Source organism: Pavona decussata, unplaced genomic scaffold, assembly GCF_977016875.1.
Source record: "Pavona decussata unplaced genomic scaffold, jaPavDecu1.1 SCAFFOLD_602, whole genome shotgun sequence".
In the NCBI taxonomy this organism is placed as follows: Eukaryota; Metazoa; Cnidaria; class Anthozoa; order Scleractinia; family Agariciidae; genus Pavona; species Pavona decussata.
Window position 1 is genome coordinate 6,817,677 of NW_028145860.1, and position 21,242 is coordinate 6,838,918.

At 36.3% G+C, this 21,242-nt stretch overlaps 2 protein-coding genes and 1 pseudogene across 3 annotated transcripts in view; 2 read left to right on the forward strand and 1 right to left on the reverse strand.

The window, feature by feature from the left end:
• Nucleotides 1–163: 163 nt before the first annotated feature.
• LOC146449750 (growth hormone-regulated TBC protein 1-like) lies at nucleotides 164–10,223 on the forward strand. Of its 2 annotated transcripts, none has more exons than XM_085101609.1 (11): nucleotides 164–321; nucleotides 1,576–1,730; nucleotides 2,529–2,575; nucleotides 2,743–2,857; nucleotides 3,228–3,349; nucleotides 4,070–4,166; nucleotides 4,333–4,396; nucleotides 4,828–4,936; nucleotides 5,880–6,017; nucleotides 6,125–6,172; nucleotides 7,524–10,223. In XM_085101609.1, exons 1-11 carry the CDS (start codon nucleotides 305–307, stop codon nucleotides 7,641–7,643), a joined length of 1,032 nt encoding a protein of 343 aa, XP_084957735.1. In that variant the 5' UTR covers nucleotides 164–304; the 3' UTR covers nucleotides 7,644–10,223. The 2 variants fall into 2 exon arrangements, with proteins under 2 accessions (XP_084957735.1, XP_084957736.1); XM_085101610.1 differs by lacking the exon at nucleotides 164–321 and adding an exon at nucleotides 823–895.
• Nucleotides 10,224–11,327: 1,104 nt separating this feature from the next.
• Nucleotides 11,328–21,242, reverse strand: part of LOC146449751 (beta-galactosidase-1-like protein 2) — a 60,410-nt gene continuing 50,495 nt past the window's right edge. The window contains exons 14-17 of the mRNA XM_085101607.1: nucleotides 18,506–18,683; nucleotides 17,715–17,808; nucleotides 17,134–17,368; nucleotides 11,328–12,136 (exon numbers count right to left, since the gene is read on the reverse strand). Of these exons, the coding sequence (XP_084957733.1) occupies nucleotides 12,059–12,136; nucleotides 17,134–17,368; nucleotides 17,715–17,808; nucleotides 18,506–18,683 (585 nt within the window). The 3' untranslated portion in view covers nucleotides 11,328–12,058. The remainder of the gene's footprint in view (nucleotides 12,137–17,133; nucleotides 17,369–17,714; nucleotides 17,809–18,505; nucleotides 18,684–21,242) is intronic.
• Nucleotides 12,546–13,109, forward strand: LOC146449752 (uncharacterized; annotated as a pseudogene).

Sequence of the window (21,242 nt, forward strand, 5' to 3'; positions counted from 1 at the left end):
GTCGTATTGCCCCACGAAATATTTCGTGGAGTACCACCCCCTCCCCCAACGCAGCCAGCTGGGATTTTGTGACAGTCGTGACAGTCACATGTCTCACCGGTAAATATTAATTTATTTTTTCCCTGATTGGTTGCGTGGAAGAGAACCAATCAGCAACAAGGATACAATCAACAAAGGTTTTTATCTCCCTCCCTGGATTATTTTGCGTAGATGATACCGGGAAAAAATATTTGAATGTGTAGATTTTGTCGTTTTCTACACTTCAGTGACAAGTGATGACTCTGTGAGATAAGAAAGAGTTCAAATGTCTACGATTCAAAGGTAATTGCATTTCCATGGCGACATTTTACTCTTCTCAAGCGTTTACAATAATCAGCGATCATGGAAATTGAATCGCTCCATGCCCACATGTAAAAACACGGAAATCTTCAAGTAAAGAAGCTTATGTTCTGAGTAAATCCGTTTTAATTGAGAGGTCTTTTCTTAGTTTGACTTGTGTGTTTGTGATCCTTGAAAATAAGTCGATAGTTAGACCCAGAAGGTTGTTATGAGGCGTATGCATCAGGTTAGACATTACTCACAGTTGCCAGCTAGCTAGCTGTCATGAGGCTATGTAAGTTAGATTAACGCCTTTATTAAAAAGGTTTATAATAAAAAAAAATCGAATAAAATCTATATTTAATCACAGGTTCCATAATTACAAACTTCGTGCTCTTCCAAGGAGCCGTGCAGATCAATCTAAATTAAAACTGATTACAATAAAAATTATTTAATAAATAAAGCTAAATTACAATAAAATTATATAATAAGTTAATTTGTGATATATTAACAAGTTGTTTCAGATGTAATGTCTTGCAAAGTAGATGCATTAGGCTAGTGGCTTGCTTTACTTCAGGTGACAAACTGTTCCACAAAAACAGCTCCCCTGTAAGCGAAACACTGTTTGTGGTCCTCAGTATTTGGTCTTGGTTTAAAAAGATTATGTTCTGAGCCCGGCAGATTGTAACTGTGGATAGTGTTTGCCATAATGAATTTACCAGAAATATATTTGGGGACCTGTTTATTCATAATTTTGTACATCAGTGTTACTTACCGTGAAGGTACATGTTGTTGTGACTGCAAACACCTACTGCCTGTCGGGCGTCACATTCCATTAACTGTGTTTTACAGTCTACGTTGTAAAACTTTATTATTGGTTGTCTTGTCAGTCAGATCCAGTTATTATGCAAGCAGCCCTGTTTTGCAACTTTTCAAGCCTGATGCGGTGAACTTTATTTTGCTTACATTAAGTTGTTCGTATTGATTTGTTGTAACAAATTACTGGTTTGTCAACCCCACAAAAAATTTTGTGGAGTACCACTGCCCCCCTCCCCTGCCAGGGTCATTTTGGTTCTGGGAGCAAATTTGTATGGCTTAGCTTACTTCTTGAAAATGTTACAGTATGAAGTAAATCTATGGAAAACATGCAAATTTTATGAGGGATGCATATTTGTGCTACTGGCATGTAAATTTATCCTCACATCAGTTGACTAGAATTAAATAATTATTTTGTTTAAAGTATTTTTTGATCCACAGTCCAGTAGATGAATATGGCTTCCATCGGCCTGATGACTTTGATTACTCAAGCTATGAGGAATTTATGTCAGGTTATATAAGGGTGCTAGCAAGACGAGCTTCCAGATGGGACAACTTCATGAAGGGTGTGAATAAAGTGAGGAAGTCAAGGAGAGGTTAGGAATCACTTGTGACAATCATGTTGTGTACACTGTGTCTGACAAAAACATAGCGAAATCTTGATTACCAATTTCTCCCACCTGGCTCAAAAGCTCAGACTATGGCCATTGCTGGTTCCTTAACTGAACAACATGTGAATTTGATTTAATTTCTAAAAAAAATAGTCCTGTAAATGACACTACATGTTGTTGTCAAGCCCTCCAAAATGTTTGGAATCAGATGTGGAGTTTGTGTTGAACAGAATTAAAGTTTTCTCTAAAAACTCTGCAGCTTCAGAAATTTTTGTACATCCTTGGTAACATGCTGAGAATCTTTGGAAATCTTCAAACAGCTACAGCAATGTTCAGGAATTGTCAGAACGTCTTCATAAATTATTCACTGACAGGTACATCTCATGTATTTGTCTCAGGAAAAGTTGGCAGATATAGTGTGCTTTGCCTGAGAAAATGAGTAATTTTCTCTGTCAGAGCAAATAAATACATTGAATACACTCACACCTTTGGAATAGCTGTCAATTACACTGTCAGTGGAGTCAAGATTTGTGCAGAACTTATCATATCATGGTAATATCATATCATATGCAGATGAGGTGACACTTGATTGCTAGGGTGCTTCTATCATTTAAACAATCATCCAACTGCAAACTACAACAACAACAACAACACTTTATTAAAACAGAGAGTTACAAGTTGGTTATATTAATATACCTACCTACAAATAGCTAAAGCTAGTCGCGGCGGGCAAACTTGAGTTTCCAGGCATTGCTAAAGTCTGTTTCTCTTTTGAATTTTTAGTGAAGAGATTTGTCAGGAAAGGAATTCCATCAGAGCTTAGAGGCCAGGTACTGCAATACCAATAATTACAATAATTGTACATTTGCATTGACATACTTTGGCAGTCCAAGAAAGTGCAAAAATGACCCTTGACTGACATTAAACAATTAACACATTGTTATCCTACATTGAATTATGAATTTGAATAATTTGTCTCTTCAAATATGTCTTCAAGGTATGGGTGGACATAAGTGGGGCAAGGAAGAAAATGAAGTTGAATCATGGCAGATACCAGCAGCTAACAGGGGAAACCCAGCTGGATGAGCAAACAATGCATGGTATTCAGACAGGTGGGTCCTGTTTACAGTGACACAGAAGTGGGGTCATGTGTTGCTACCATTATTGAAGTTGGTTGTTGCAATAAATTAGTAGCATTTATTTGTTACAATAATTGCTTCTTTGAAATGAGGAATGCAAAATCAAAGTCATGAAATTCAGTAACACATGTACAGCTTAGAAATTTTATACCAGCCTCTTTAGAAGTCACAAATCTGGAGTCCCCCCCCCCCCCCCCCCCCATCAACCCGCCCCTCCTCCCACCCAATTTGGCCAAATTGACCCACCCCAATTTCATGTAAAATTTCCTGTGGTTCCTGTTGGGGATTTCATCATCACAGTAAGAATTGTTTATTCAACTTTTGTTCTCTTAATTTCCTCCAGATATTGATCGTACCTTTCCTGACAACATACACTTTTCTAACAAGCAAAATGATTTGAGGCCAGCTTTATATAATGTTCTAGTGGCATATGCCAAGCATAATCCAAGAATAGGCTACTGTCAGGTATGTGAACATATTAAATAGCTGCCTGGTCAGCTGCGTCTGTCAAACCCTCAGGATCTCTACATTAACTTAATGTGCATGATATTCAACCTGGTTGGTGATTGCAAGTGAAGGATTGTGTCATTAATATATTCATTGAGAATCTTCATGAGAAGCATAAACTGAGTTTTGAGTGAAAACACCTTACTGTGTTTGGTCACAGTCAGTATAGGCAGCTGGTGTTAAAAGAGTAGTACATACATACATAACTTTATTTCAATAATTGGATTTGATATAGCTCACAAGATGCTAGATTCTCCAAAATAATAAATAGATAATAGATAATAAACATGACTAATTAGAGTTGTAGTAGTAGCAGTAGCTAGAGAGACAGGTCTGCTAGCCTGCCTGCCTTTTGCTAGGCTAGGGGAGCATTCTATTGAAAGAAAGCAGATTACTAAGTTACAAAATGTCTTTGTAACAGGAGCATAGCCTTCTTTGCTGACTGCACTTTAGGATAAAGAAATTTTTTTTGTAGTTTTAAGTTTTTTTTATCTGTAAGTCACTATTTATGGTATAAAAACCAAACACTGCACCTTGCATATACATAAAGGTTTGGTAATTAGGTTTATAATTTTATGATATGCTTCTGCAGTAAGATCCAGTTAGCACTCATAGAATGACTGTTGATGGCCACAGGAAACAACTGTCAGCTGCCTAAAACATGGCTTTATTTTTCAGGGTCTGAACTATATTGCTGGCTTGATGCTTCTCATTGTTAGAAAAGAGGAAGTGGCCTTCTGGCTTTTGGATGTTATTGTTGGAAACCTCTTACCAGGTAGGTCATCCCATCCTTTAATTATAATTGGTGTTACTATTAATATTTATACACCACAAAATAGCTGTTTGACTCCTGACCAGTATTTTTTTATCTGATTAATGTTCAAGTACTTTTCATTTAATATCATTTTAATGTTCAAGTAATTCATGACTGCATTTTTTAGATTATTATGCCAAGGATATGCTCGGCCTACAAGTTGAACAAGAGACTCTGCGTGAAGTAGTGAGGTAATGTTGCTGACAATATATGGCATGAAGCTGGGGCGTACTTAGTTACTGATCATGAACGCCACTTACTTGATAGAGCTAAATTAACGCAAATATGGCTCAGCCTGTTTACTGACATGAAAATGGTGTTTTAGTTTTCACTGATTACTACTTCACTGTTTTGGTGGCCTTTAAAAGTGTGACACATGAACATGACTGCAATTAATGGAATATGTTTTTTTTTTTTCAATTTCTATCCAATCAGAACCCCCTTGTGACTTATTGGGCTTATTGTTTGCTATTCTCAAATCCTCACTGGATGGTGAACGTATCACACCAAAGTTTGTAAATTAATTAAAAGGGGTCGCACAGTCATATTTTTCTGCACCATGCTGTAAACTTAACTGTGGCTTATGATTAGTGAACACCTTTCATGTTTGTTTTTTATTTAGGATAAAGATACCAGATCTGTTTGATCATATAGAGAAACTTGGAGTATCATATACCATCTTCTCAACCAAGTGGTTCATTTGTCTCTACATTGATGTACTTCCAGTACAGGTATATTAGCACACAAGTATCTATATTCTGTTATGCAGTGACAGTTTTCATGCAGGTGACATATAATTATAGGTAAACACATTAATTCAATTAAATTTTGTTCCTAGTACTACTTACAGTGTAAGGTTGAAGTTTACAAAAAAATTATTTGTTGGCTCTTCAGGGAAAAATGAATCCTTGTTAATCTCCTTGGCAACACCAAAGTGGTAAAATTTATGCCAGAATTTATTAAATTTCAAAATGATAGAGAGCATTATAAAGCATTCATACGAAGGTGTGAGGCAATCTTTTCCAATTTTTTGATGTATGTCACAGAACTGGGGCTTTACTGGGACTGAAAGTGAACATTGCCGATGGTTATGTTGCAGGTACCGAGGCAAAATATGAAAACCAGGTTTTTAATTTGTTTTCATATTTGTTTAATAAATTCTTTGTTCTTTATGATCACAGTGAAAGAGGAAAGTAAAAATTAAACTGGCTTTTGGCAACTGCATTTGCTATGGAGATTGGGTGCCTGGGATGTTCAGGGGCTTCCACTGGAGGCCAGCCATATGCATCTCCTAGACCGGGTACTACTCCCATGGTTAGCAATTCCCACAACCCCGCCATGAGCCCCTATACCAGTCCTCCAGGCACCTATCACCCTAAGCAGTGGAACAAGAGACAGCGCTACAGTGTGGCTGTGAAGATCCACATGAGCCTGCACCAAGGCTTCAGCCACTTGAGGACTGGTATAAAACAGCACAAAACCTGCTATTTATTGTTGTTCAGAGATAATATTTGAAGCACTATCTAATAATTTCCTACCTGTTGGTTCTACAGAAATTTTGTAAAAAAAAAAAAAGCTTGGCAATAAAAAATTTTAACTTGCCTAATCATCACACTGCATGCTAGTCACATTATAAATTATTATCGAATCTGGTCCATTTTTGTTTTGTAACAGACAGTTCTCCGCATTTGGGACTGCTTGTTCTATGAAGGATCAAAAGTGATTCTCAGAGTAGCACTGGCATTGCTAAGTCTCCACAAGGAAACATTGTTGGCTTGTCAAGACTTTGCTCAACTCTGTACTGCTATGAAGGTTTGTACTTTCAGATTTCAAAGGATCAGTGGAGGTTCAAACAGTGTTAATAAAAAGGTTGAGCCTTTAACAACAGTTTTTATTTTGTGTTTTCTAATCAATATCAGGAAATAACACATGGGCCTTCTACAATGGATTGCCACAGTTTCATGGAGGTAATTGCAGCCCACAATAAATAAAATAATATTATTTAATAATTAAAATGTACCTGGGAAGTGATGGTGTTTTTACCAAGGGTACAAGTAGTACTGGGATAACATACAGTCACGTAATATAGTTTATATATAATTAATTAAAAATAATAATATTAATAGAACATTTGCCTCATGACTGCGGATTTCTTTTGGGGGTTTATGAACATCACTAAAATTGACCAAATACCTTATTATAGGAAATTAACACTTCATGAAATTAACGCCAATAATAATATTTTTAAAAATTCGCATTAATTTAACCCTTTAGACTTTCTTTTTATTTTCATGTTTTTGAGTTTGCCTTGTTCTGGGTTGATTTTGTAACATCATAGCGACAGGAACTGTCAACAACAACATATCGTTTTTAAGAACAGCGAGAGACCTTTGTATTTCTTTCTGTGTTTGTATTGATAGTTGGTCCCCCGTGGGGTTACAAGGTCAAATATTCCACATTTTTTGGTCCTTAAACTAGGAAAATTGCATTATGTTGCCAGGCTGTAGCTTAAGAATTTAAGCTGGGAACCTTTTATTGCCCTCCACATCTATGGCACGATATTTCACTACAATTGGCAGAATGTGGGTTGCATGCAATGAATGATTTGTTTTACAGGCAGATATGAACATGTCACATTTTTAACCTATTTTTTCTTGCATTTAAGTACCTTGAAAGTACAAAGTTTACTAGAAATTGCCAGAAAACGTTGAAGGTACTCCTTTAGACCTGCCAATGCCAGAAACCTCTTTAATCAAACGTTGTATCTGACGTTGTTTGTTTTCCAACATAGGCTATTCTCCTCTTTTACCGAGCGAGTAAAATTATTGTTCGCCGGCGAACGATAAATCGAATAAAAAATGTTAAAGGGTTAAGTCGTGTAAATTTTTGTTAATCTTAAATATTCCCTCATCTTTAATTAAGTGGCGCATTAATTTCCACCATTTTCGCCCCAAATTCTTGATACACTCCAGAAAGGAAAAAGCACTGTTTTATCAGGGTGGAGAACCCCTGGTATGATGGACACTGTAAAGAACGCTCAAAATGGTTAGATTTTGTGGTTTATTAACCCCAATGTTTAGGAACAATACCACGAACATTGTTTGCATTTGGGATTTTTACACTAAGTACCTTAATTAACACGAGCATTAATTTCCTATAATAAGGTAGGGCCAAAGTTATATAATTTTTCTGGAAAGAGGATCTTGTGTTATAATCTATTAAATTGCCACCAAATTTTAAAGACTATTGAGAAACAACAACTGGTACATTATTTTATTTATTAGCAAGAATGTTTATTTTCTGCTTCTTTTTTACCAGCATGTTTTCCAGATTCCAGGGTCTTTTTCAAAAAAGTGGATTACGGAATTACGGAAAGCTGCAGCAGAGAAAATATCAACTGAGCAACAAGCACCAAAACAGCAGCCACACAAACAGTAGCCTACTTATAAAGAGAAGTCTGCAGAGTAGACTAAAGTCCTGGCCAAATGGCGGGTTTAGTTAGTACACGTTTTCATTGTGATGACATCCTCTGAGAACTTTTTTTTTCATACCTTTGAATGTTTTACCATTTTTCTACCCCTTGCAAGTCATTATAAGTTGGTGTCATGGCTGTTTTCTTTGGCCGGGTTGTGTTAAGCCTACAGTGCAACTTGAATTTTGTTTGGTCACAGAATAAATGGGAACACTGAGGAATGGTTGGCTTCAAATGAAGGGCGCAGTGCATAACTGATCAACATCACATTTCAGATCACTTTTTGTTGTTTTAGCTCAGGTTCACTGGAGTTTTTGCATGTGAAGGAATTCAAGGCCACATGCAGTGAGAAGCATCAAGCCAGCAATATAGTTCAAACCCTGAAAAATAAAGCCATGTTTTATTTAGCCAGCTAACAGTTGTTTCCTGTGGCCATCAACAGTCATTCTATGAGTGCTAACTGGATCTTACTGAAGCAGATCATATGAACCCATACAGTACCTATACCTACCTTTATGCAAGCTGTTATGCACTGCAGAGCCCTTCATTCCCCTAGATTACTTTTACTATAGTTTTTATTAATATTTTCAAGAATGTTGTTATGAATTGCTCTGATTATTTTCATCACTATCAGTAATTGCATTGTATTCACTGATACATAATTGAGGGGGGTGATTTTTTTTTCAATTAAGTCACATTTTGCAAAAGCTTTAATTGATTATTTAGTAAGTGATAAATAATACAATTTTCAAAAAACATTTTGAGTTGACTTCACACAGATGACATTTCTTTAAAAGCCCTTAGTTTTAATCAGCAGTATTTAATCCTTGTTGGTGCATGTCTGATATCAACTTTACAATCTATGATTGAGAATTACTTTAAACTTTCAATTCTTGAGTAATCTATTTCAATAATTATATCTGAATTTTCATTGTTAAAAACTACATTTAAACTTTGTAAGTGACATTTCTTTCAAACTTTATTCAAAATTATTTTTAATTATTTTAATAGAAGCTTATAATTTTTACTTACATATTATTTTTTGAAATTTGATTCATCTTCTTGGGTTAAAGTGCCCATGTAGTAAGAATTAAGTTATGCTTATTTGAAAGGTCTTTCAAAGAGAATAAGAATGGCATTTTCTTTTCTTTTTTTTTTAATATCTTCTCGCATTCCAAAGATATTGAAGTTTTGTTCAAATATTGATATGACATCACAAATCGTTTCAGTACAAGGATAAATCACAAAATCAAGAATATCTCGGGTGGGTGTCATTTTTGTGTCTTACCTCAGGTACATTACTGACGCCAAGTTAGAGTAGATATTCTTGATTTTTCTTACATGATTACTGTCTAGTGTATTCCTGATATGTGAAGTCCTGAGACTGTCACCCATGGCTCAGTGGTTAGAGCATCCAGACTAGTAACTGGAAGGTCATGGGTTTGATTCCTGCTGGGGGCCTTGCAAATTTTTTCCCACAGGTGTATAAATGAGAACTGGCGACATACTGCTAGGGGTAACCCTGCGATGGACTGGGATAAACTCTGGCTGTGGGGGCCACTTAGGCTCTAGTGCGACCTTACCTTACCTCAAAATGATACATATGGGAAGGCACTTAAGGGTGCAGAATGGTTTTTTAATATTATTTTTAAAATATTTTTTTCAGAAATACACATAATCAAACATGTCCACTAGGATAATCCTGTTAAATTTTAAGATTAACTCCATCACAAAAGTGAACTACCAGACACTAAGCAAGAACAAATTTTATTGTCGTATAATCAATCTCCAGTGTAACGACAACAAAATAATAATTATTTCTAAGTACCTACAAGTAATATATTGGAGGAGGCATTAATTAGTTAACAGCCAATGGTACTAGATAATAAATACAAAACAAAAATGAAGTGAAAACTGAGTGCGATAGAAAAGGAGGCACGTCAAGTCACAAATCCTTAACGACATTATCCTATAATAATATTACTCAGTGCTTACTGTTATAATTACATACTGATACAACACAGACAAGATATGCAGTCTACATACCAAACCTGTCAACAATACCTGGCAGATATCTATTATGAAAGAATGTAATGTAAAAATTTACATTCAGTTTGAGACTGGCTGGCCTATTTATTTGAGAAAGAAATGTAATAATTATTGTGTTAATGTATTATTGTGTTACAGGCATTAAATTGATGACTGAATTAAGGAAGACTTTAGCTTTGAGAAATAAAGAATTGACGGCATTACAAGTCATTACACAATTTTTTTGAATGTGACCATCAGACCCTGGTTGTTCAAAGAGTGGATAATGTTATCACTATCCAAGGATAAAATGTACTCCAACTAATACATTTTATCCGTTGGATAAAGTTATCCAGTCTTTGAACAAACAAGGCCAAATCATTGTCGTCATCATTTTTATTTACTTTGATATATACTGGGACTTTTATTTACAAATTTTCCTTTTGTAAATTGAATTCCAATTTTTTATGGGATTTGACACTACAATAGTTATTGAATAAATTATTAGAAAAAAAATGTGCTTCAGAATTGAATACATTAATTTTAAAATATTTAGCTCCCCATAGGATTTGTCTGCTATGCATTATAATAATTGATGGACCCATTTTGTGCAAGACAAACTTTTCCCTTTTTTTTTTCAAAATCAAAATTGCTTCAGATAGCCCCCACTTTGGCCTAGAGACTGGCCATCGTATAAGAAAGTTTGTTGCTTATTTAATTTTGAGTAAAATGCTGAACCAACTCAAGCACAACATTGGTGGTTGTCAACAAAAGAAATCAGTCAAGGGTCAGTATCTCCTTTGTGTGGGTTGCTTGGGTTTTTGAGAAAAGTACTAAGCTATTGTTTATTTAGTATTTTGCTCAAAATATAATAATTATTATTAAAAACTGGATTATTGTATAATGAAATTCGAGGGATTTGATTGGCTTAGCGGCCATGGTATATGAGCCATTATACCATGGCTGAGAAATGGCAGCCATTAAATTGTCTTCTGGTTGTTCTTGCACAGCGAAATCAGTAAGATCTAGCAATATTTCTTGATTGTTTTTAATAAAACAATTATTCCACTTGCGCTTGTTGGATATGAGATGATTATAGCCAACTCGGTGCTATGTGCCTCGTTGGCTATCTATCACCTCATATCCAACGCGCGCTCGTGGAACAATTGTTAATTATATTTTATGTTAAATATTTCAAGACCAAGTACAAAATGTTAATGAAGGAACAAAAAGCAAGAAAGAGGAGAATAATAATTATTTTGTTCTTTGAAAATCTGAGCAGGAAATCATGTTGCCAAAAAATGTTAGAAATGAAAGTAGATTTTTCTGCTTCACGATAAGTTGTATTTTGCTTTCCCAGATGATCGCAAAGTATAAGATGACTTGATAAATTAAACCACCATATAAGTAAGAAAGGTTATAAAAGTGAAAGATTTAAGACGAGACACATCATTTAAACAGTAATTCTTTTATTGATTTCTGAAAAAAAAATTAACTGTTGATGCAATAAATGGAACATCTGCAGTGCTAAAAGTGTAAAGCTCTGAATGAAGCTGAAAAAAGGAAACCATAAAACAGCTGTTGCTGTTGTAAGGTAGGTCCAACTTATCCTACAGTGTTAATACCAAACCAATGTACAGTCAGCCCCAACAAGACACTTTATTTCCAGAAATGACCAAAATAATCACCTACAGCAGAAGGATCAAATCAAATTTGACCCAAAGTCTGGTCACAAGTGTGAGGATTTTTAAAAAGTTCAGAAATTTGTCAACATTTGCATGCGCTTGAGTTTGAGTGTCTTGCTCACCTGAGTCTACTTGAAGGTGATGGAAAAAATTCAATTACAGTAGACTGAAATGTCAGTTGTCTCTGTGCTAACCTCCTGGGGGCATAAGCTCCAAGAAGGGCTTACATGTCAGACTAGGGATAAAAAGGTTAATATCTAGGGTGGTAGAGGATTATTTGTACTGCCACAAAGGCTGTGTGTCAAGCATTACCACTATCTTTGGGTTCACCTGACTTTTCTGCCATTTCATTGATTTTATTTACATGCAGCCTGTGTACCTAACTTCTCTTTCATTGAGTGGCCATTTAATGAGGCTTGAAGGAGATTATGTACCCTAAGCACTCTGACATCTTTATTGTTAATTTTTTTTTTTTAAGTTTACTTCATTTGAAGGTGATAATACAATTTGCAAACAAACCCTATTTTTTGTACATTAAATACCAATATGTCATAAGTGACTAAAATTGTGCAGGTGGTTAATAAATACATAAAAACTGTGCTTCACAGTTTCATTTTAGGGTACACTACAAACCACATTTATTAGCTGAGTCATCCCTCAAAAATCGTTCACTCATCTGTGAACACTGGTGATGCTGTAAATGAGACATCAGCACTGCTAAATGTGTGAAGCTCAAAAATGATCAGCTGGAAAACAAAACCAAAAGCTTAAAATGATTATGACTTCATGTGTCCAATTATACTAAATAGAATAGAGGGATTAATTTGAGGGGACAGAAATATTTCAAGTAATCGCAAAATGGCAAGTATCTGAGGAAATGAGTTGGGAAAAGAAATGATTGTTCATCACTGTTTTACTTGATCTCAACATATGTCATTTTATACCATAATATTCCAAGATACCTCACAATCCCTGCATGCATATACTAGATGCACAGTGGAACCCTGTCAATATGACCACCGATGGGCTGTGAAAGTGTGGTTGTATTAATAGTAATAATAATAATGATACTGATAATGATAATGATAACGATAACGATAATAATAATGATAATAATAATAATAATAACATCAATATGCACGAATTCCACAAAATAACGCTTCTTTCTGCAGCCCACCTACTTAGGCGGGTCCTCTCCATCAAGTAGAAACCCTAAATCTGAATACATCCCTTGTCTTAACAAGGCAGCTGCACACATGCACTGGAAGTTCTGCAAAGAGTTTGGTATTGAGTTGAAGGAACAATGGTATGAGCACAAACCCAAAGCTGTCACCAAGAAGGACAGTATACCACTATATGGGATATGCCCATCTACACTGACAGGACCATCGCAGCTAATAGGCCGGACATTGTGCTAAAGAACAAGAAGGACAAAACCCTGCCCTCTCATCGGCATGACTACACCCCTTGACTCCAACACATACGTCAAAACCAAGGAAAAGCGCAACAAATACAAAGAGTTAGAAATTGAGGTTGAGTAAATATCGGGGCTCAAAACAACAACAGTCCCGGTGGTTTTGGGAGCCCGTGGCACCATCAAAAGGACATGGAAAACTACACCAACAAAATCCCTGGCAACATCAACATTCATGAACTCCAGAAAATAAATCTTCTTTCAACAGTCCACCTTCTTAGGCGTTTCCTCTCCATCAAGTAGAAACCCTCTTTGCCTCCTTAAGTCCATGTGTTGGACCCTCGGATGTTGAGAGAGAAAATCACTTGCAATTACACGAGTATATTTATATAATAATAATAATAATAATAATAATAATAATAATAATAATAATAATAATGAGTGATAGGAACCGACGTTCGGTGCATCTTGCGCCATTATCAAGGTTACATAGTTAATGATAAAAAGCGGTTTGTAAAAAGGATAAGTTGAAATGAATTTCCACAACATAGCGGCAAGCTAATTACTTAAATATTTTAGCACAAAGAGAATCGGACTGCACATTCAATGTTGGTTTAAGCTCTTGAATATACAGCATTTCATTTACAAGGCAGTCAAATTTGTTCATGCATTTCTTGATTACATTGAAGCATGCTAAGAAATAATTATTGTTCGGAACAGCAGTGTTATGTTCTTTGTAGTAATGCTTGCAGATTGATGACGCCTTTTGATGGTGTCCCTCAATGTGCGTGTGAAGGTGGCCCTTTGTATACCCAATTGATCTTCTACATGTTGCTACAAAGGGGCAGCTGTTTCAGTTCGATGGGGCCCTTTACGAGCAGACCGATGGAGTAGCTATGGGGTCTCCCGTTGGACCCCTTTTGGCTAATGTATTCATGTGCTCTATTGAAGCATCCCTGAAAAGTCAAGGAAAACTCCCAGATTTTTACCGCCACTACGTAGATGACACTCTGGTCAAGATGCCAGATCTGGGGGCAGCCACAGCATTTCTGGATACCTTGAATCACGCCCATAGTGCCGTAAGTTTCACTATGGAGGTAGAGGAAAATGGGATGCTCCCTTTCCTTGGTTTACAGCTTCTAAATTGCGCACCATGTGTTGAAACAAAGGTTTACGTTAAGCCAACAAACACAGGTCTTCTCCTGCACTATCATAGCCATGTGGACAGCCGCTACAAACAGGGTTTGCTTGTCACCATGCTTGATCGCACGTACCGGCTATCATCATCTTGGACACATTTCTCAGAGGAGTGTGAACGCTTGAGAGGAGTTTTCCGAAAGCTGAGGTATCCGAATCACCTTATTGATTCTGTCATCAACAAGTTTATCACCTCGAGAGTCGCAGCGGACCAGTCTAAACAGCATACCGATGACATCATACGGATAGCTATCCCCTATAAAGATCAGGATGCTGCAGTGTCTGTCAAACGGCAACTTAGAGATCTTAGCAGCAAGGTGGGAAAGACCATTCAACCCGTGTTTACTAGCCGTAAGCTTAATCAAGATCAAAGCCTGCGTGAGCCCAAGCCCAACATTGCAACCCAGCAATGTGTTGTTTATTTACTCAAGTGTGACCAGTGTGATGTAGGTTATGTTAGGTATACAAAGGGCCACCTTCACACGCGCGTTGAGGGACACCGTCAAAAGGCGTCATCAATCTGCAAGCATTACTACAAAGAACATAACACTGCTGTTCCGAACAATTTCTTAGCACGCTTCAATGTAATCAAGAAATGCATGAACAAATTTGACTGCCTTGTAAATGAAATGCTGTATATTCAAGAGCTTAAACCAACATTGAATGTGCAGTCCGATTCTCTTCGTGCTAAAGTATTTAAGTAATTAGCTTGCCGCTATGTTATGCAAATTCACTTCAACTTAGCCTTTTTACAAACCGCTTTTTATCATTAATTATGTAACCTTGATAACGGCGCAAGATGCACCGAAACGTCGATTCCTATCACTCATATTTCTTGTTTCATGTATTTCTAAATCATTTCTTTTAATAATAATAATAATAATAATAATAATAATAATAATAATAATAATGCTGAACATTGCAATAACTTTCAAAGTAGTAACATGTTATATTATACCAAGATTGATAGACCAGCCATGAATAGACCAGCTATGACTTTAATACATTTTTATATACACTATGACTTTTAGATATTTTTATATATTTTATATTTTTAGACTATGGCTTTTATATATTTTTATATATTTTATATTTTTTATATATGTATATATATTTTATTGATTTACAGTTGAACCTCTCCACAACGGCCACCTTGGGGACATAAGAAAGTGGCCGTTATGGGGAAGTAGGGGTGTAATATGACACCTTTTTTTCAGGAAGTACAACATGTTTATTGTGCCAAGTTCATGCTTACTGTAGCCTATAATGGTAATCCAATCTTAAATAATATATATAGATAAAATACACAATAAAACGTAAATAATGCTTTGAATTAAAATGTTTACAAGACGAAACGAGCAAGGTTTGCAACATTGGCTATATTATTGCAGAAAGTTTATGCTTACTGACCAGCATATAAATGGAACAATCAAAATACGCATATCATTAAAATGGATACAGAAACATAATGTTCCAAAGACAAATGTCGATTACTGCATCAGTTTATAAAAAAAAAAGGTTTTTACAAAAAAGAACTGTACTGGCCGTTATCGAGAGGTTATTTTGGCAGTTGGGGACGCACTTTAGTGGCCGTTGCCGTTGTAGAGAGGTTTAAACAAGAGGTACTGTATGGACTGATAGCCGGGACAAAAAAAATGTGGCTGTTGTAGAGAGGTAGCCGTTGTGGAGAGGTGGCCGTTAGTGGAGGTTCAACTGTATCCACGTGCTATTTTAAGTTTCACTTGGCTCACAGGTTACGCTACAAGCCCTGTGGTGCTTCTTATACTGTGCATACAGATAGTTTTACTGCACATAATAATAATAATAATAATAATAATAATAATAATAATAATAATAATAATAATAATAATAATTCAAGATGGACACAACGGAGAGTGACAACTGCTACAGGCTTTGTGGCAAAGCCCCTGAGAGCCTCCCGCATGGGTTAGCTGGGTGCCCCACCCTCGCTCAGAACAAGTACCTTGCAAGGCACAACGCTGCCCTGAGGTCCTATTCTTTGAAATGCTGAGAGAGAAATACCTACCGGTAATCAAGTTTTCAAGCCCACAAGATATTTAATTACTCAAAACTTCACATCAAAGTTAAAGACTTGAACTAGGTATTCGATTCATCGTGATGTTTACGCCGTGCACAGTATAGTTGAAGACTCAATTCCAAGAAAAAAATTGCGTAGTTCTTCACTATTTTCATCCATTTCTGGGGAGACTTTGTAGAAACTAAGCGCCAGACAAGCGACGGAAACCCCAAGTTTGTCTGATTTGCACGTCATCTTATGGACGCATGGCCGTGCGTATGTTGAAAAATGTGTCATGATGACGCCAATAGGAATTTGATAGGGAAGCATGCGCGCTATGTTATAAATATTAATCATACACATCATAATAAAATTATAAACACATCATCAATTAATGAGGTTTTAAACTAAGGAAATGACTGGACTTACAATTTGTCCGGGGCACAAAAAGTGGTTGTAACAACAAGGTGGTTGTATTAGTTAGGTGATGTTAAGGCAGGGTTCCACTGCACATCTTTTTGACTAAATGATTATGAAGTACTTAGTTTCTTTAACATGAGACTGCTTGCAGCCCATTTTCCCTCTTAGTTTCTGTTCATTTGTACCACAAGATTGAAAAAAAAAACCATTCAATCAATTGTACATTCTGTAATAATATTTATGCATAAATGTAAAATAACAATGACCCTTTGTTTCCATGAGAAAAAAAAAGGAAATTGCTGCCCAAAGCCTTCATTGGCTGTGATTACACTAGAGCACTAAATTGTGATAATAATCAAGCTTTAAACAACTGCTGGTTTGAGCCGCAAATTTGCAAATAATGAGATAAGCAAACTTTTCAGCATGTGCTGTGTGAAAGCTGTTAAAGGACCACCAAGTTGCTTTGAACCTCCTTATGAAAGTGAGGCTTTGTGCAAAGTTTTTATTCTGAAAATTATTTTTTAATTGTTTATTTATTTATTCCAATTACATGTACGTTGCTGCCTGCTAAAGGTTTGAAATTTAGCTTAAGCATGATTTAGCGACGTGTGTTATTGTGATTTAACTCTGTAGTGCGACCACAGCCACTGAGGGTTCATCGATCTTGCAGTTACCTTATTTGTTCCTCTATGTAGCCATGGTGCTGGGACAAACAAAGTCTCCTGAGGGCCCCTGTTCCAGTACCTTCCAAGGTTATGGCCATTTATAAAGGACACCCCTTTGATCCAGTTTTTCATGTACAAGAAAGAGTCCCTAGGCTCTTCGTCGATTGTGAACGTTCCTTGGTACAAAGCTGGGCTTTTTTCTGTTTTTTCTGGAAGAGTACTCCAATTTCCACTTTCTGTTATCCTGTTAAAAAGTCATTAAATCTCATTTGTCATTTTGACTGTTAAAAATTAACTGCATGTGGTTAAATTTGTAACCATTAAGAGGGATTGTAGATGCACTACCTTGAACAAACATTTGGGCTTGTTGGTACTTTTAACCTTGAGAATGTTGTATTTTTCAAACTGACATAGGCATACTCAGAAAAAGGAAATCTGAGTGCTTCTATCAGGAGGTAAAAGTAAGACCTCCCAACTAGTTGCACATGCTCTACCACTGAGCTAAGGTCATTAAACTAGGTTATTGGGACAAACATCCTGCATATTGCTTGTGTCTTTTAACTGCATTATTACTGCTAATGTCTTTTCACCTTGATAGAATATCTGGCTTGAATTCCAGAGGAAAGATTTTCCATTTTAACTTGGTGTGAAGTTGACCATTTATCTGCACGTTACCACTGATTCCTAGAAAATGTATTCAAAACACCAGTATCAGTTTCCAGTCACAAAAGCAGGAAACAACAGGCAGGCTCATTAGGTGCATTTCTAAATCTCCATGAGATCATGGTTAGATGATTTAGCAATGATGGCAAATAATATTATTTACTATACAATAATGTATACAATATTTTTATTATCATGATATTTTTGGTAGCTCTTAATAATATTTTATTCATTATATCTTTAGTTATTAGTTGTTTTAATGTGTACTGTAGTATAACTGCATGTATATTTTTTAAGATGTTCTGTATTTTATGGTTGAGTCAAAATGCAAACAAGAAGTAAACATACAGCGATACTACACACTGAAACATCTGACAAGATATTTATTATCCACTGTGACCTTTCATAATAAGGAACAATGAGATGTGTGAGAAAAGGTGAAGTGTGTGTGCAGCTTAAGAATTCAGTTTTCTATTGTACCAACTGTCAGACTGGGCTGTACTTGTTTTGCGGGTAATTTAAACAGTACTAAGAAGAGCTGGATAATAATAGTGGGTTATTCATTGTTGCTGTTCATCAAAGTAATGAATAACTTAATGTAAAAGATTTGCCTCCTTCGTGGTCACTTTTAGGGAAATGTATTATCCTCCTTAGCAAGGTTAAAAAATGACTGCATTGAAGCAAAGCAAAGGTTAATTTCTGATACTCAAGTGGTTACCTTTCCTTAGTTTGCTCATATCCCAGCCGATATTTGTACGGCCCATGTTTTCCACCAAGATCTCCAGCTTGTATGGACTTTTCAGCAGTGAAGCCAACTTCTGGTCCACTTTTATTTCCACAGTACTTTCATATTGGTTGGCATCATATGTATGAATGGGAATTGAGCCTAGCAGCACCTGACAGGGAATAAAAAAATAATGTGTCCAAACACTGTTTTTTACTGGTGTGCAACATACTTGCTAATTCTCACAACTGATGGAAATGTTTGTTTGTAAAATATTTGGAATGAATAATTATTCTTTAATAATTTTATTCCAAAAGATGTATGCAGCAAGGTTCATTATGTCACTACAACCAGGGTTGTACCGTAGTTATTCGGTTATAAGGCGCACGGTTTTTTCAAGAAAAATCTGTCTTTGGGTGGCAAGTTAGTGCTAAAATTGGGGTGCGTCTTATAGCCAAGTATTTTCACGTAACAAAATCTTAAGATCACAATTTGAGAAGAACTTACAGTTTAAAAAACACAAGAAAAAGACACTTGTTGTTGGTCATTGACTTTTATAGATTTGGTGGTTCTGAAAAGAACCGGGGTGGCTCTGAGCAAGAGAGCAAGTTGCCGGCGAAGTTCACCAGCTACATTCACTGTTGATTGGTTGTAAACTTGTAAAATTACTGCCAAGAATAGCTTGAAACTCAATGCGAAAAAAAATCAACATGGTATTAAATAAAAATAAATAATAAAATAAAAATGTTCTTCCAATTCAGTCACTCATTGTTTGTCCTCGAGCGAAATAACGTAAACAAAAGAGAGCATCGATTGTTGTTGCTTCATCTTTGTTGTTGTGAAAACAAAAACAGATGTGCCTGACAAAATGCCAGTTGTGCGAAGCATTTTCTCATGGAGGAATTACGAAAAAAATGTCCGCCAAAACTTGCCATTCACTACTGATAAAAAATAGGCCCGCGATGCGTGCGTGTAGCTACTGCATTCTTGTTTCCATTGTTATGTGAATACGGTGCTGTTTAGTATGGACAGCTATTTTAGAAAAGGTTGTCGTACGCGTACGCTTGGGTACTCATGGAGCGACAACCTTTTTTGAATTAGCTGTATACAGCTATTTCATCTAAGGTTGTCGCGGCTCAAGTGTACACACCCAGACCGCAAAGGAGCATGTGAGGTAAAAAGTCAAAATAAGTGGTTATTCGACAAATGACTGACATACTGCAAGATAGAAATTGGTCGGGGCTCAGCCCAAACAATAGCTTTGTATGACTCGACAATATCTTTTCGAAATTTTATTTTCAATGGATTTTTCTCAGAACGCTCAGATGCAGCTAACAATGACATAAACATGAGGCATTGTTTTCTCATCAAGAGATAAAAGTCCTTGTGTAAGTGGCGTCTGCTTTGCTGTTCATGAGGTACAAAAATAATCTGATGTAGATGCCGCTAACAATAATATAAACATGAGGCATTGTTTTCTCATCAAGATATAACTCCTTGTGTAACTGCCGTAGATGTGGCTAACAATAACAAAAAAATGAAGCATTGTTTTCTCATCAAGATATAACTCTTGTGTAACTGGTGTCTGGTTTGCTTTTTTAAAATAGATATGTTAAAAGGGTTAATTACTACATTACTTTTTAGTTTCCGTAATGGATATCTCTGTAATGCGTGTCTTCAGATAAGACCTTTAGATGTCGTGCGTGTCAAAGATCATTCATTCCTGTGTTATCCTTTGTAAAAGCAAGAGCAACCCACCCACCTCACCCGGGTTTAGGGTGTTGTCTCTTCAGTAGTATCACATTTGAATAAGCATCCGTTTGCCCCATCTGCTGAGTCTGTTTGTGGTAGTAATTACACTAGTAGTATTTGTATTTGAGACAAAAAGACGTACTACCAGATTCAAAGTAAGAAAAGCTCTAAACAATAAGTTTGTTTGTATAACCTGTAAAGTCTATCGAAATTGGATGCTTATCAAATTTACTACCCGCGTTATCGTGCGCCAAGAAAATCGATAGTGATCCCAAGGTCTCCGAAAGCCGCTTCGGCATGCTTGTAAAATCACAAGCGGACCACCCTCTGTTTGTGTCGTGTAATGACTGTTTGCAACTCGATACTTTATATTCACGCGACACGACTGAGTAGAGATATTTAAAGACGCCTTTTACCTTTATGTTGAAAAAACGTTTCAAGGAAAGGAAATGTTGATTTAATCACGCGTGGTGTTTTTTCGCCATTCCGAGCCGTAGAAACCCTTCTCTGGCGCGTTTACTGTTCAACAGTGTTGCCAGCTCTAGTTCGGCCGGCACTAGAGTCTCAAGTCTCAAGTTGCAAACAGTCTTTACACCACACAAACAGAGGGTGGTTAGCCTGTGGTAAAATCTACTCTATCCATCAAACGGTAAAATCGACTCTATCCATCAAACCGATAACATAGTAGCTACTAGCGCATGCGCAGTAGCTACAAAAACTTTTGCACTGTTTATTTTTATGAGAAAATGCTTCGCAAATCTGTGTTTTTCGCTAATTTAATTTGCTCCTCAGTTTCCGCACCCAAAGCGCTAAATAAAAAGTGTGTTTTTCCATATTCAAACCGCTGTGAAAAGTTACAGAACATTTTTGAAATAGGATAAAAAAATGTGGAGTGATCCTACAAAAATGGCTCTGGGAGAAAAAATATTTTGAAAGAAAAAATTCGCAGACACATATTTGTTGTTTATATGTTAAACTA